This window comes from Pithys albifrons, chromosome 1 (assembly GCF_047495875.1).
Source record: "Pithys albifrons albifrons isolate INPA30051 chromosome 1, PitAlb_v1, whole genome shotgun sequence".
NCBI lineage: Eukaryota > Metazoa > Chordata > Aves > Passeriformes > Thamnophilidae > Pithys > Pithys albifrons.
The window spans coordinates 121,895,475-121,912,050 of NC_092458.1; the positions used below are offsets into that span (position 1 = coordinate 121,895,475).

The 16,576-nt window shown below is 42.8% G+C and overlaps 1 protein-coding gene across 2 annotated transcripts in view; it reads right to left on the bottom strand.

Moving 5' to 3' along the window:
• Positions 1-5,959: 5,959 nt before the first annotated feature.
• The window catches only part of ABCG1 (ATP binding cassette subfamily G member 1), a 55,377-nt gene continuing 44,760 nt past the window's right edge, over positions 5,960-16,576 (bottom strand). For both annotated transcript variants that reach the window (XM_071566444.1, XM_071566453.1), the window contains exons 13-15: positions 16,016-16,174; positions 14,672-14,790; positions 5,960-13,301 (exon numbers count right to left, since the gene is read on the bottom strand). In XM_071566444.1, the coding sequence (XP_071422545.1) occupies positions 13,073-13,301; positions 14,672-14,790; positions 16,016-16,174 (507 nt within the window). In that variant the 3' untranslated portion in view covers positions 5,960-13,072. The remainder of the gene's footprint in view (positions 13,302-14,671; positions 14,791-16,015; positions 16,175-16,576) is intronic.

Genomic DNA, 16,576 nt, shown 5'->3' on the forward strand with positions numbered 1-16,576 from the left:
CCTGAAATGGAGCCACAGGAGAAGTTCCTGCTCTCCAGGCAAGTGTGGCTGCTTTCTCCTGGGTGTCTTTAATGTTCAGCACAGCAGCTCAAAGGCTTCACAGCCTCAGCTGAGTGGGAGCCCGGGAAAGAGCCTTTAAGAGCCCTGCTGAGCCTCTCAGAGCTCTGTTGGGGAGTTAAAAGGATAACACAAGACTAATGCAGCAGCAAGCTGTGCTCAGGGATTAGCAGGGAAGAACAATTGTACAGGGTTGAGTTGCAAGGACAGAGAAAAGGGTGGAGACAAAATCACAGAATTATAGAATAGTTTGGTTTGGAGGGACCTTTAAAGGTCATCTAATCCAAACCCCTGCAATAAACAAGGACACCTTTCTTCTAGACCAGGTTGCTCAGAGCCCCATCCAAGATTTCCTTGAACTTTTCCAAAGGTGGGGCATCGGCTTCTTTGGGAAACCTGTTGCAGTTTTACCATTCTCATTGTATAAAACTTTTTCCTTAACCTGTCTCCTTAGAGCTTTATCCCAGTACACTGTTGCGATGAGTATGTTTATCCAAACAGGTAAAAATTAGTCATTCATAAACCACTTCCAAAGGCTCAATAATATGAATACAGTAGGATATTAGTTGTAATATGAGCAATAAACTGACGAGTCTACTGAAGGTCTTTGAAGTTGTCTGCTGGATAAGGTCTGGCGCTGCAGCCCGGGTGAAATTTGGTGTCCTCATGATAATACTGCACTGCAAAATCTGGAGACACAATTAGGTACCTTCACCAGGTAACAGGGCCTTTACAGGAGTCCTGTGGCAGAGCCACACGGTAGAGCAGAGGGAGATCCCAAGCCAGGCATGCTTGGAATGTGCAGGACCTGCAGAGAGGTGGCTACAGAAGCAGGGACCTTCTTCTCCCCTTCAGATCACTCTGAGGGCTCCCGTTACATGAGTCAGTGTCCATGGGCCCCATTCTCAGCCCTCAGAGAGAAAAAGACACCTTGTGGGGGTGCATCCCTCCTTCCCTTCCTCGGGACACACTATGATCCAGGAATGCTCTTTGGCCTTGACCAATGGCACTGGGGCAGTAAAGCTCCCCTTGAGCTTAACAGGAACAGTGTCTGCTCCCAGGACTTCTGTTGTCGAATGAGCTCCCATTTTCCAACAAAGAGCCATGAAACATTATTTTTGTGTGAGTAGCAGCCCGAGTGGAACTATATTATTATTATTGGACTTTTTCAGGAAAATCCAAGTATATACTGACCCAGACTGTGGCCAGGATGGAAATTAATTGCTGACTAAAGCCAATCACCCTGTGGCACTATGAACAGTGGTCCCTTTGAGCTCTCTGTCCAACAGTGACCCAAAGGGTTGTCTGGGGAGAGGTGCTGAATAATTACATGATGAGGCTTCTCTTCCAGCAAAACACAGGATTGTCACAAAAGTGGATCAGTTTTAAAAGCAAGTATTAGACACCCACATCACTGTATAGTGAGAGCTGAATAGGTAAACAAACTTCTAAATATCTTTCTGGAGGGAACAAAGTAGGTCAGCAATGTGATTTTCGTCAGCAAAGGTGCTGCTGTAACAAGAACCCATTTGTGTCAATTTGTGACACAAAGGCTTTGTGCTGATGAGGCCATTAGGCAGGGAATGACGTTTGAAATCACAAATGCCCAATAGTCCTGAACTGCAACCAGGCAGCTGACAGCAACTAATGCTTCAGCTCCTAATAAAGGCTCAGTAGGACATGTTTGACATTGCAGATTGATTGCCTGTGGTTCTCCAGTGAGTGAAGATATTCTACTGTTTTTAAAGCAATTGTAGCAAAGAAAAACGTCTCAGAAATCATTCTTTTTGAAGCAGTGCAGGAAAGCTGTACTTGGGTGACATGGAGAATTAACAGGGGGGAAAACTAGGACAGACAAGGAGCTCAGAGCAGATGGGTGCTAGCAACAAAGAACAAACCTGTAGCCATGTGAAGAAGGGATATAACTGCAAACACATCCAAAAATGTGGTTTTTAATGTGCCCACTTAGTTCATCTCCTGTTCCCAAATGTCTCCAGGAAGGGTATGCACCCTGCTACAATGAGTATCACACACTCCTCTGGCAGAGCTCATGTTCAGAAGGAAGGTTAAAGGAAGGTTTCAGATAAGGGGCTAAACTGAAGTGCAAAAGAATATGGAAACAGAAATCTTCCTCTGTTGAGAGCAGCTAAACCACACGGTGCTGCCACAGGTCTCCAGCAAGTTGCTGGTTTTACCAAAGCTTGAAAACCTGACAATGGAAAGCAGAAGGTAAAATACAAGAACCAAACCTGACTCCTTGTGTGAGGGAGTCCATCAAGATGTAAGTCAGGACATTCCAGGCAGAATGATGACCTCAAGATGCAGATTCAGTTTCCAAGAGATTGCCCTCATTGCAAGACTGAGTTCAAAAAGGAAAACTCACTGCTCTGAGGTGTGAGCTGCAAAACCTTCCTTAGGAGCAAAGTTCAGGAGAGGGTTTCAGAAGCTCTCAAGTGAGTTTCCCAAGCAGAAATCTGCCATAAACAAAAGTCCTCTTTGGGTAGAACAGTCCATTATTACTCCATAGGCTTCTTTTTCCCTGTCTGAGCCTTCTTCTAAAGCATTTGAAAGCTGCCAGTGCTGATATACAGAACAGTGAGCTGCCCAACCACCTTAAACAGCATAGAGGGTCCCTGTCCTAGAACACTCCACCAGGTACACAATGGGACTACAAACATGCCTTCAGTACTAGAAGACAACAGCCACACAGCCAGACTTTGCTGTAGAAGGTGTGCTGCCATGCAGAATGCATTCAAGTGCTAGAACCAGCTCAGTAACACTCACAGGTGATGTAAAAGAGGACACTGGTTTGTTCCAGTGTTTGCTGTCCTTGGGTGCCCTGCCAGTGAATGGGAAAATTTCCATTTTTTCATTTCATAGAATTTCCATTTACCGGAGGTGGACAGGGTAAGAAAAACAAAGCATTTTTCTGCTGGACACCAGTGTGACTATCCATATAGCTGTGATAACCTCCTGTGCTTTGGGAGCAGCCTTTGCACACTCCATGTGGCAGCCAGAAATCCCCCTCGGAGAAGACACTAGACAAGGACAGGCTCTTGCAGGGTCCTGCTCCCACCTGTCTCATGGTTACGTCTCCCAGGCTTCCTTCCACATATGCTTCCTTCCATCTCCATAATAATAAAAGGTTGTTTTGGGTAGCAGAAATTTGGAGGGATTTAATACTGAGAAAACACAATTGAAATGAAGCTCTGGAAGTCTCAAATCCAAGTATTTGACTGCTGGTGAGCCTGTACCTTTGCTGTTGAACTTGTTGCAGAAACTCTAGGAAATTCTTAAGGTTCAAAGCCCACGAAAATTTGTTGGGTCTGACATCTCACCAGAGCTGGTTGTCTGAAGGCAATTTTTTTTTAATTCAATGGTTTTGATCAGTCGTGTTTCCAGAAATGATGTTACCTTTGCGGAAGGAAATTTGGTGAGTAAAATCCAGCTCCTTCCTGCCACAAAGTAGGATTTCCCCTGCTTTTTACCCTTCTTCAGATTTGGCATTACACCCATGCAAGGAGTGCTTCACCAAGACTTAGGATACATGTCCCAGTGAACTAAGGGAACAAAATAAGAAGCTTTACTGTCACTTTTGTTTATTCTTTAAGTACTTTGAGGTTACTGCCTGATTCTTACACAGGAGAAAGACAAAAAGCACCTTTAAGGGTCTTGATGAAACCATTAAATCTGCTTTATATTTGACTCTACAGTTGCCATGGGGATGAGCAAGCAGGTCCTAGGAACAGGGGGAGCTTTATTCCACCTGCCCAGCAGAGCAGAATGGGCAGTGGGACAAGAGAATAATTGTGCTAGAAAGAATTGGAGGGAAACAGTGCAACTCCATGGGGTGTTTTGCAATCAGAGGCTGACATGGGTCAGCTTCATGCTTTGATAATATTTCCCACCTGTGGAAAAGATGAAGTATTGACTTCCTTCTCAGCCTTCCCATGTGTGTGAGGGCACAGGCACAAAACTGGAACGTCAGGAATCCAGCAATGCCATTGCACAAAGTTAACAGTGCATAACAAAGATTTTACAGATCTTGAAAAAATCCTCAAGGCACAGAAAAACATAAAAGAAACCAAATGAGGCCATGAAATTTCAAATACACTAAATAACAAAAATTGATGCAATTAGTGTCAGTTTGACTAATCCAGCCCTTGACAGCTTTTCTGCCCTAAATAGAGCTGGCAACACACTCTTCTCCACCAGGCCCTTCATTCAGGGTCTCCCAAGGGAAGGTGTCAGTGGTAACAACTGACAGCACAGCACCTGCTCATTGCTCACCTGGGCACTGCTCACATCCCAGTACCCTCCCATGCTGAACAAGGCAATCCTTCTTACTGTAACCCCTTCCCTGGCTTCCCATGCCTTTCAACCTGCATTCCAAAGCAGCTTTTAAATGGATAGCTACTAGAAAGTGCAGCATAAAATTTCCTTTATTTTCCAAAGCTCTTTATGAACCCATTTGGAGTACACAATGGATGGTAATTGCATGTGAGGTATATTAATTTTTGCAGTGTTGCTAATGAGAAGTTTATGGTTGGCTTATTTCATAGCACTAACTGCAATATACTTAAAAGTCATTTATGTTGCCACTCAGGCTATGAAAGACTCCTGTTCCTCCTCTTCCCTTCCTGATCTATGGATAACAGTTGGTGCACGGAGGCATTTAGTTTTTGGGACTATAACTCCTTCAATCCAGTATTATTTGCAAGCCTATAAAATGTAATATAAAGTATCATCCCTTTTATAATTAGAAAAATGTCTTAAAAATCCAAGCCTACTGCATCCTTAGGACAATTCATCCTTTAGCCATCACTGCTCATGTTATTTATGACTGGATATTAATTAACTTGTAAAAGTTAGGCCTGTTATCCTTGAACTGTGGTGATTAAGGCAGGTGATTTTGTTGCTGTGATGGTCAGAAGGGCTGGCACAAGGGCAGTGATTTTACCTGGGCTTGGCTTTAAGTCCAACATACAAACACTATGGAACAGCCTTACAGTTGCATGAAAAGCCATCCATCCAAACCAAATATATGGCAAAGCACAAGACACCAACACCAAAACCTCCTGCAGACACTGCTGTTCTTCAGGCCTTACACAGGCTGAGTTTTCTGCTCAAGAATTTTCCCTGCCAGTGCAATAAGAAGCAGAAGTCCAGCAGAAACAATAAACATGTAATTTCTTGGCCAATGTGGATCTGCAGGAGAAACACAGCAGCAAAAATACTGGCTTTTGAAAGTAGCTGAGACTCTCATGGTGACAGAAATGCACAGAAAGCTGCAGAAGAATAGCACAGGTGTGGCTGAACAGTGTTTGGTAAAATAGGGAATGGGCAGGTGTAACTGGCAGAATAAAACACGGCTCCTCTTCAGCAGGGAAGAAGGGAGAAAGAAATTCATACATTCCAGAGTGAAGGATAACAGGGCATGATCCTTTACTGCCTCCTGGAATGCAAGAGCATGGGGAACATCTGCTGCCACTTGCAGGCAGCATGGACAAGATGAACAGCAGATTAGTCTGTGGAAGAAAAATCCACCAAAGATGGATGAAAAGATAAAGGTTATTAATTCCACTGGTTCAGGAAGTCCTCTCATTGTATTGGGTTTCTCAGAGAAGCACCTGCTCATGCTTGCCCTGTTTGGGTTGGAAGGGACCTTAAAGATCATCAAGTTTCAACCCACAGTGTGACTGCACTTAATGTTTTTAAGAACTTTTACTGCCTATTTTCTAACATTCCTGTATTTGGGCTTACCTGAAACCACCTCAATCTAGATCTGAAACAGGCAATTCCACATTCTCACTGGCTGCCAGAATCAAGGAGAAGGCAGTGAAAAGGTGTCACTAGCAACATACCTGCCACTTCCCTCTGGGAGAGAACAGGGACAAAGGCATCTGTCTGAAAATAATAACACTTTATTTGATTTTTTTTTTGTTACATTATCATAAATGTTCTCTAGTCTCAGAAAACAAAGCCCTAGTTTGGAAAATAATGCACATACAAATCTCTTCTTACAGGTATTAAGTATACAGAAATATACAAAGATTTCTCTATTACTGTAATTTATCATCAGAATGCCCCACATCCCACATTTTCACTCAGGTCCACTGTACTGGTAAGCGTAAACTACAAAGGTAACAAGCAACCTGAAAAAGACATGGTTTGTATAATATAACTATATATATGTATATATATATCTACAACAGTGCAAATATATCACAGCGTGCAGGCAGCGATAGTCTCTAGAGAAGCATAATAAAACTGATTCATAGTAATGCAAATGCATTACAGAAACAAGAGACAACAATGACATATTAGATATACAGAATATGCACACTTTAGCACGCTGATTTAAAATCATACCTTGCATTGACTCTTGCTTTAAAAACAAAAGAACCAAATGTTAAATAATTCAGTGACAGATTCAAGGGCAGTATCTCACAATAAGGTCAATTGACTCAGGTAAGGAATTTGACAGATCTTTACTGACACAGGCAAAGGCTTGGCTCCACTGCAGGACTTGTACTCTTTTTAGATGTATCAGTGTAATCTTCTTAATTTGCTTTTACCATAATTTTAGATCATTTTTTTCCATATTTTTTTAAATTGTTCAACAACTAATTCACATTTTTAAAGATTGGTACAATTATCACCGAGGTCAGGAAAAGTTGTTTCTAGAAGTAATAGAAAGGAGTTTGTATACTGATTATCCTAAATGGGCTACTAAAATAAGCTACCATGGGGTCAGGAAAAAAGGCATCACAGATGCCACTGAAGTAGAAAACCACATCAAATTTAGAAGTAAAAACTTCCATGTTGCCTTGCAATCTGCTTAGAAAGACATTTTAGTTTTGTTTTTTCTTCTTGAAAGAGTAAAGCACACCCAGAGATCCAGCACATTGGGTATTTGGTAGCTCGAAGAAGTCCGAAAGTCATCCCTCCACCTCTGACTATCTCACAGTGTTCCCAAGCAGCTCATTTTCACCCCCCACATGGACAGCAACCACAGATATCCAGTAATAAGGACACAGACAATTGGTAGGGATGGGCTGAGCTGCACAGGAGCCCCCAGAAAAAAATGGGTTGACAAAAACGTGATGTATTTTGAAGGCATAAACAATAGAGAATGCAGGCTGAGCCATGGGCATGTCTCGTGCCAAAGGAGACACATTTTGCCTGGTCTCCCTTTCTTTTAAAAGGAAACAGGTCTCAACAGAGATCTGAATATCTTAAAGGAAGGTTCTATAGCTGACAACTGCATAAAATTATCATTCATCCTAAGATTTCAAAGTAACAAAACCACTGGAGGCAGATTTTGGGCTCTATGGTATCATTACTCCTTCAGAAACTCTATGTGAAATAGGTACAGTAACAGAAATAAAGTATTAAACAATTAAAATGAAACTTGCTCTGCTTGCAGGCTCAACCTGTGACTTCTGGACTTGTAATTTGAAGAATGGTATGTGGGGTTATAAAAATCACTCAGTGGGATACAATACAACAACCTCTTGTGTTATGAAAATAGGTATTTAGGAGGACAGTAGGAGCTGGTCCCTGAAAATTCTACTGCCCCTGTCCACTAATAGCAGAGCTCATGATTAACTTCAGTGACACTCAGCACTTAATTCCTGCTCTCCCCAGTGCTGTGTGGGTGTCATGGGCACCTGGAGGATCAGCCTGGCACAAACTTTTACAGAGGACACGTCATGTGTCACTTTCTGCCCACTTCTAGTTCCCAACAGCTTTTCACATGAACAGACTTTTTAAATGGATCTCCACACAGAACTAAAGGAAAGAAATTCCTGAGCAATTGCACCCTGTTTGGTTGTTCTGGTAGGAAAAAGGCATCCAGGAAAGGATGGGGATTCTCCTTAGTGCTGTATCTACAGAAGCATTTTTTATTTTTTTCAGCCAGATTGAGTTCTAGTTGGGGTTTGGCCCTTCTAATTTCTCCCTGCAGAACATCACAACATCCTTGCAGTCCTCCTGAGTTGCCTGGCCCTTCTTCCAAAGGTGGTACACTCTGTTTTGTTCCCTGAGTTCCAGCCAAAGCTCTCTGCTCAACAAGGCCAGTCTTATTCCCTGCCAGCTCACCTTTGGGACATGGGGATGGTCTGCTCTTGCCTTTTGGATTTCCTTCTTAGGAATCTCCAGCATTCCTAGACATCTCTGCCCTTCAGGATGGCCTCCCAAGGGACTCTGTCAACCAGGTTCCCAAACAGGCCAAAGTCTGCTCTCCAGAAGTCCATGGCAGCAGTTCTGCTGATCTCAGTCCCTATCCCCACAAGAACAAAAACCTGTCAATTCATGATCAAAACTAGCATGGCCAGCAGGCCCAGGGAAGTGACCCTTCCCCTGTACTCTGCATTGGTGAGGCCACACCTTGAGTGTTGTGTTCAGTTCCAGGCCCCTCAGTTCAGGAAAGATCTTGAGGGGCTGGAGCGGGGCCAGAGAAGAGCAACGAGGCTGCAGAAGGAACTGGAGCACAAGTCCTATGGGGAGAGGCTGAGGGAGCTGGGGGTGTTTAGTCTGGAGAAGAGGAGGCTCAGAGGTGACCTCAGCACTGTCTAGAACTACCTGAAGGGAAGTTTTAGCCAGGTGGGGGTTGGACTTTTCTCCCAGGCACTCAGCAATAGGACAAGGGGGCACGGGCTCAAGCTCTGCCAGGGGAAATTGAAGTTGGAGATCAGAAAAAAATTCTTTCCAGAGAGAGTAATCAGGCATTGGAATGGCCTGCCCAGAGAAGGGGTGGATTCCGCATCCCTGGAGGTTTTTCAACTGAAATTGGATGATCTGGTAAAGGGACTGGAGTTGGACCCAGGGTTGGACTTGATGATCTCGGAGGTCTTTTCCAACCCAATCGATTCTGATTCTATGATGTGTCCAAGATGATCTCCAATCATCACATCACCCACCAGTCCTTCCCTATTCAGATGACCAGACTTCTTACAGAGTATTTCATCTGCCTCCCCATCCTTGTTGGGTTGCCTGTAACAGACTCCCCACCAGGATATCTCCTTTGTTTGCCTTCCCTCTGATTCTCGGATTCTGAGAACCAAAAGCATCCCTCTAGCATTGTGTAAACATGACAGGTAGGATCTCCTCTGTGAGAGAGGCAGGGCATGGCACAGGGAAGTGTATGCCACACTTCTTTCCAAGGATAAATGTTTAGTAAAACATTCATTTCTGTTGACAACACAGACTTTGACATAAAAGCATAAATTGAACTGTCAATCACCTGATACACCCAGTACTTGGACTCAAGTGTTCATTATCTCCCACTTACATAACCAGTTCTCCTATTACATGTTTATATATTCCTCTCTTTTAATGAAAATAGACAACTTGGGCTCCACATTCTAAGAGCTGAAGGGGATTTCAGCACCAAACACTCTTCTGTTACTCCCTTTGACCTACAAAGATAAAATTTTCTCAAATTCTTATAAGTAGAATCTGTTTTCCAAATATTTTATTTAACTGCAACTAAAAATGTTTCAAGTTATTTTTAGAAACTTCCAGGGTGTTTCAGATCATTTGCAAGTTCCCACAAAGAAAAACAAAAAGAATATGAAGCACCTAAAGTCTTAACTCATGCACAGAGTAACCAAAGCAACATGTCAAAACAAGTCAAAATAGAAAAAGGAGGCCAACAGAACACTAAAGTCTTCTTGCATTCCCAACAGAAATCAATATATTCAGTCCTCAAGTGACCTTTAGAAACCCTTAGCCTGTTATGCAACTTTTAGCCAGACTGTGACTTGTTCAAATTGTAATAATGGCATTGACTTCAAACAGGTTATGGCTCTTTATATATGGCTTCATAAACTGAAGATTTGAAGACTTTAGAACCTTGCTGATCTTATTATTCTTCCATGTGAAGCCTCCAGAGCTTCACAATGTGCTGCTTAACACAACAGCACATGAATGCTCAGCCCATTAACCTGGGAATGCATTTTATACCAGCCTGCTAGAATTTATTTCCACTTAAAGAGAAAAAAAGCCAGCCTGAGACTATGCTAAATATCTTTGCAGTATATGAAAACATAATTGGGATGGATTTTAAATACTTCTGTCCCACAGTAGTGACAAGAGAAAGATCATTAATTTGGGAGCTAAGGAGGGAAAGAATGATTATCTCATCTATGCATACCATTGAGTTCCCAGAGAATTATTTCTTTACTGGGATAATACCATCTGAAAGTGTTCCTTAGAATAGTAACTTTCAGCTAAGTGCTGTCAGCAGATGGCTGGGGAAAAGCATATCTACCCCCAAAAAAAGGACAAAAAATATTCCAGAGCGTGCATGTTCTTAGGAACACCCGCCAGGACTAGAGTTTTGACTACCATAACACAATATGAAGTTACAGTACAGGAGAGCACGTTTCAGACTAAAGAGGTAAGATAATAAAGTCTACAGACAGAGGAATAGGCACAGAAAACAAGAGAGCATCCCAGGAACTCGTGCTGCTAAGCTGGTCTAGCTGGGGGAAAACAGCATCATGTAAGCCAACAGTGTTGAGATGTCAGCAAAGTTACCTCCTTTGGAACACTCTGCAAGGGACTGTCAGTGTGGTATTTGGTACGTGGTGCTGGTAAACACAACACATGAAGCCCTGAAGGTATTCAATGCCCTGGATGTCACACTGTCTCACACTCAGCCAGCCTGCAGCTGGACCAGCACTGTGCAACCAAAGTCATTTGGCAAATGCAGCCTTTTGTCTGCTTGCAAACAGCCTTTGAACTGCCTGTAAAATATTCACAAATACTTGGAGAAGTCTTGAAATAATCAAGGCACGTTGTGCCAAGGGATTTCAGCCTTGTGAATTATTTACAAACTGTTCACAGTTATGGGTATTATTTAGAATAGCTAAAATTCTTAATTTCTCACATCTGACAGCCATATAGGTTCATACCTGCTTGTGATTATGCCTGGAAAAGCTGCAGAGTTGTACGAAAGCTTTTTGAGAAAAAACAGCAACAAAAAATTATGCAAAGAAGCTGTGAAAGGATTTTGGTTTTCTTCTACAGTGAAGATTGACCTTGCTTTCACAGGTCAATCTTACTTTCAGGGAAGGTTCAGCTAACCTTCCTAAAATATGTGACTTGATTTAAAGTCTTCCAGAACACAGGCTTAATTCAAAATGTCCTGAGTTTATCAGATAGATGTATTCTGTATTGGTAAATTAAACAGAGCCTGGGCAGGGGCCAGGAAAGTTGGGAAACAATGGCAGAGCTGCAGCCCAGCACAGCCAGAGCTTTTCCAGGCAATGTTTGGGCTCTGTTTAGAAGTCAGTACAGGCACCATTCCTATCAGTCCCAGTCGTTTGAGGACTAACAGAGCTGGCCCTGGCACTATTTATTTCACTAGTATAGATGTAGCCATGGAGCCTTTGAAAACAATCCATGAATTGTGACTGCACGAGGTCCCCCTTATCTACTCTACTGCCACGACCTGTTGAGCTCCTGCATGTTTTCCTGACATTGAGCTGCTTCTAAACTACAAGACTTCAGCATCCTGGCAGGAATAATGCATTTCCAGAATGTGTAAGTCTCACTCGGAGGTCTGGGACACCAAGATAAAATCACAGGAATGGCAGAAGGTGGTGGAATTTGCACTGACGTTCACCAAGGTGTCCAACATGAGTATGGGTCCTGCAGTTTCACTTTGGGTTGAAAATCCAAATCCATGAAAATCCAAATCCATGAAAATCAGTGGCAAAATTCACATCAGCCTGGAACCAGAACTCCCTCTGCCAAATTTACAAAGATGAGATACACAAACCAACAGTTTCACTGATGTTCAGATCAATTAGCTATTAATTCCCATGTTGTGCACTTGGACTTCGGGATGAAAACAAAACTGCTTGGCATAATTAGATGTGCAGGATTACAAGGTCATTTCTGGGTTTTGAGGAGAGTTCTACACAGTGTGTTGCAGATAAAATGACTGCTGCTGCCTGAGGCAGTCACAAGTGTTTTAATACAGTACCCCAAGCTTTGATCTCTGGACAGCTCTTGCACTCCATCAAGGCTTTAACAATCACTTTAGGGATAGATTCTGTGTTCACAATTTAAGAAAAAAAAGGAGCCTCAGAGTGCTTTGATTTTTTCATTCACAGGAGGTAGATCAAACAGATAATGAGCAGAGTTAGTATTTTAAATATCACAAATACCAAGGATTTAAAAGACACTGCAAAATAATGTTTTTTCCAACCATTCAGTGACAGCTTGAACATGTCTAACCGTGTGTGCTATTCAGTGATGCTTCCAAACAGGACCACAGGTTTAGTGCAGACTCAGAATCTGCCTTTTCCTCCTATCATTACAGTTTTCAGATATGAGACCAGCTCGACAAGTAAAGCACCAAAATTCTAAATTCAGACAGAAACAAAAATAATTACTTGAATCACTTTAGGTTTGCTTTAAAAAAGTACCCATATTAAAAAGACTTCTTTATCTTATTAATACATTTACAGACTTTTGGCCAGAAGGGGTCATTCTGTGAAAAAGAATTGCAAAATAATATATAGAAAACTGCAAAGATGAAACTCTGGATTTAAAAAGATGAGAGAATCCTATTTTCTTTGCATTCCTCATTTTGCATCTCATTACCTTGTCAACTAAAGATTACATTATACTACTCTGGCTACCAGGACTATTATCCCAGTCACTTTATCCCAAAATTGGTTTTCATAAGGAAAGCTCCTGCAGGCAGGTTTTTTTATTACAGTACACTGCCTCAGTTTTGATACTCTGTGGTGAAAAATTCCCTTCTAGTTCTTCTTCCTAGTTAAAGCTAGAAAGTGTAATGAAAATGTGACCCAACCCAACTGGACTGATTGGCTTAACACTGTATGTCCACTATCCCATTGTGGCTCTCCATGGGCTCGGTCAGAACAGCATCTGGCTGGCACTGGGGACCAGCCTGCCACAGTGAGACAATGTCAAGTGCCCTCTATTGCATGGCTAAAGATCTCCCTACTGCATTGGTTGAGCTGCTTCTCCTTTACCTCTCTGCTCGGATTTTGTATCTGAGAACAAAATAGGCAATCAGGCGCAGAGAGAAGAAGAAAATTCCGAGAACAATGAAGTCCAGGTAAAGTTTGGCATTTTCTACATCCAGTTCTTTCAGGATGGCCTCTGATTTTTGAAAGTGACAAGTGTCATCTTTGTCACAATGCAGATCTTCCCGATCCAGTCCATAGATGGAGAGAATAACTCCTTCGAATCCATATCTGGAAAGAAGGAGGATGGATTACAAGAAGTCCCAGTGATGTGTTCAGAAATACTTCAGCAACACAATCCCTGTGAGAGCTCAGCTGAAGCACTGAGGGGTTCAACACTATTCTGACACATGTCTTGAGGCAAAGTTCTATCCCTGTTACCATCAGGCACATGACATGTCAATGGCATTTTACATAACATGGAACAAGGGCAGAAGTTGTGCCTTTAAATGCTTCCAGTTAGTGTACAGAGCAATTTCTTCAAAGAAAAATATTAAAACAGAAAGCAGACTAATTTCAGCTCATATTCAGAAATTTTCTTTTTAAATGGGACATCATCAATTCACTTTCTTTTTTTAAATAAGCAACAGGGGTTCAATTATGGCTTGAAGTCAGAAATAATAAAACCGGCATCAATCTGAAACGTCTGTTCTGTTTCCCTCCATGCACTAATGGTTTCACTAACAATGTTCCCACATCTTCTCTGGCACTTGGTGAGCTTAGCATTTGATTTTATAAGCCAATAAACCATCATGGATCCCATGGATCCCTCCAGGAGACCCCACACAGGCAAGGCAGTGGCCTGAGGCCTCACCTTGAATTCCAGGTATTAATTCAGGGGGTGCAGTCTCATTATCTTTGATAGATCTCTGTGTAAGACCTCACTTGCCACATCAGAGGATATTTTTGCTTGGGTATTCCCAGTAATAGTGCAGCTTGGGCAGTAAGGAAAAGGGAGATGGGAAAATTCATCTCTCCTAATTCCAGCTATAAATATTTCAATGTCTAGTCTAAACTATTTGTGCTAACCTCCAGAGGTTTCCTGATGGGAATCATCCCAGCTTAGGATAGCTGTGTCAGACAGTAACAGACACAGATGGGATATAAGGTGCCTATGGATCTTAAAACACAAATTCAAAGTAGAGGTGACACAAAGCCCATGTCTCTTGTGGCAAGTCTACTGGTAAACTTAAAAATGGGCCTTTATCCAACAAGTCTATCTAGGATACAGCAGTGATTTATACATCATTGCCTTCCAAAATGAGGGGCTGGCATAAATTTCTCAGTTGGAGATACTGTCCCCATTATTTCAGAAATCCACTACTGCAAAATCCAGGAAGATTTGCATTCTGTGCAGTCCCACTGACTTCAAAGGGACTGACATGGACTCGTGGCCAATAACTGGTTCCCACTTATTTCACGACACACAGCACATAAAATGAAATGAAATAATGTGTTTGTGGTTTAGGTCATATGTATGTCTATGCTCTCACAAGAACATGCCATGAGCAGTCTCTTAGCACCCAGAATAACCAACCAAGCAAGCAAAGGCAAGCAAACAGCATTTCCAGGTGGGAGGCTGAAGGCCTCCTTAGCAGTACCTGACATAGGAAATGTAGGACATCCACTGGAGGTATGTTGGGATGGTATCAAAGCTGACAAAAAACCCAGAGAACAGAAGAACTGGGATGGCAGTAACTGGGCCCACAAACGTTGCCACCTGTGAAGAGAACAAATAGACAGTTTCTTGTCAGAAAGGTAGCAAAAAAAATTAAAAATTAACTTGCTCTTTTATTACTCTTGCAATTAATGCTACTCCTCAAAATCAACACAGTTCCAAATATTAGAAAATTACTGATTTCTTTTTTCTTATGAAATTTCTTCTGATGGGGAGGTGCTGTTAGTGGAGGAAAAGGGGTCCCTCTCCTCTTCCTAAACCCTCCTACTAGTTGACAACACTGCTGTGCTGGGATCTGTCCTTTGAAGGACAAGAACCCCCCGAGGAATCTACAGAGCCAGATGGACACTCTTGACTCCATTGCTTTTATGGGTGTGAGACCTCTCTTCTAAATATGATCCTTTCTCTCTCACTCCCCAATGAGGACACACAGACCTCCCTTCTCATTAAATCCCACATGAACAGTAGCTTCAACTGGTCCTGAAACATTGGGAAGAGGACAAGGAACATCTCCAGCTGGATGGCTTTGGTGGGGATGACAGATCTGGCCCAACTCCAGCCTGCCCTCTCTATATCCCCTCCAGGGGAAAGAGCCATGTAGGCATCTCTGGGAATGGCAGAAGCACCAGGATCACACAATAGGGCTATGCTGGTCTTCACAGGGTGGCACAGAGAGGGAATCAAGTCTTCTACTGCAGAAATCTTGGTATCATCAATGCATATTGAAGTCAGTATCATCTGTTATCACCAGCAGCTCAGAACAGCTCTGCTGTGGAATGGTCCCCTCAGCACATCTGCCAAGAAGCAGAATGGAGATCCACAACTAGCTTTCAGCCATGCCAACAGCTGCTTCTCTCCCTCCCTCTGAGGAAGTCTGGTTTCTGAGCAAGCCTTTTCCTACCTTTCCTTCTCCAACCTTTTTTGACATGTGTGGAAGAACCTTCTCCTGAGATACCGGTCCTACCTCCACTTTGTAGGGACACAGAAATGCATCAGAGTCCTGCAGTTTCCAGGACCTGCTCAGTCTGGGATGAATATGAAGTGACAATCCACTCAAGCAGGGGCAGGCACAGCCCCTATTCAGGTGGGGAAGGAACTTCAGAGCCTCACATGTTTAAGTTGGTGCTAATGGGAAACACCAAGAGCTCTATCAGACCAAGATAACTTTTTGCCTGTCACCTCTCAACAAATATCTTGGGGACTCAGCAGTAGTCACAGTGTTAGGAGACAGCAGGGTTCTTGTGAGACCACAAAACACCATCAGTACCTGGAGGGATGTAGAGGCTGCACCTATGAGAAGGCCCAGGGACTGAGCCACCAGGGATGTCATGGTTCCCAAGGCTGCAAAGAGGACAAATCTGAGAGCATCAGATGGCTGTGAAGTCATCCAGTACACAATGCTGCAGTAAGCCACAGGAAACATGATCTGAAAGGAGATAGATGCAGAGTCAGTACATTAAAGCCAAACTTTAAAGCCACTGCTACACCAAAACAAAAACATGGGTAGTTCTAATTAATCCACAGGTCTCAGTCTTTCCATTGCGTGACAGGCAAGGCTGAATGCCACACACTGTGATCTCTCTCTTACTTGGGCATTAGAAAACAGACTCCACTCACTTATAGCCCTTTTGAATTCCCCTTCTGCAAACAAAGCCAAGATGGTCATCTATTTACTAAAATAATATTGGGTCAGATGTCAGCTTTGGTGAAGTCCTGCACTCTTATGGTGCTTCTGACTTGGCCCTGAAGCTTCAGCAGACACACATGGACAGTTGGTTTCTCCACTGTTCAGAGGGATAAAAGAACAGCACTAATCTTCTTGGCAAGT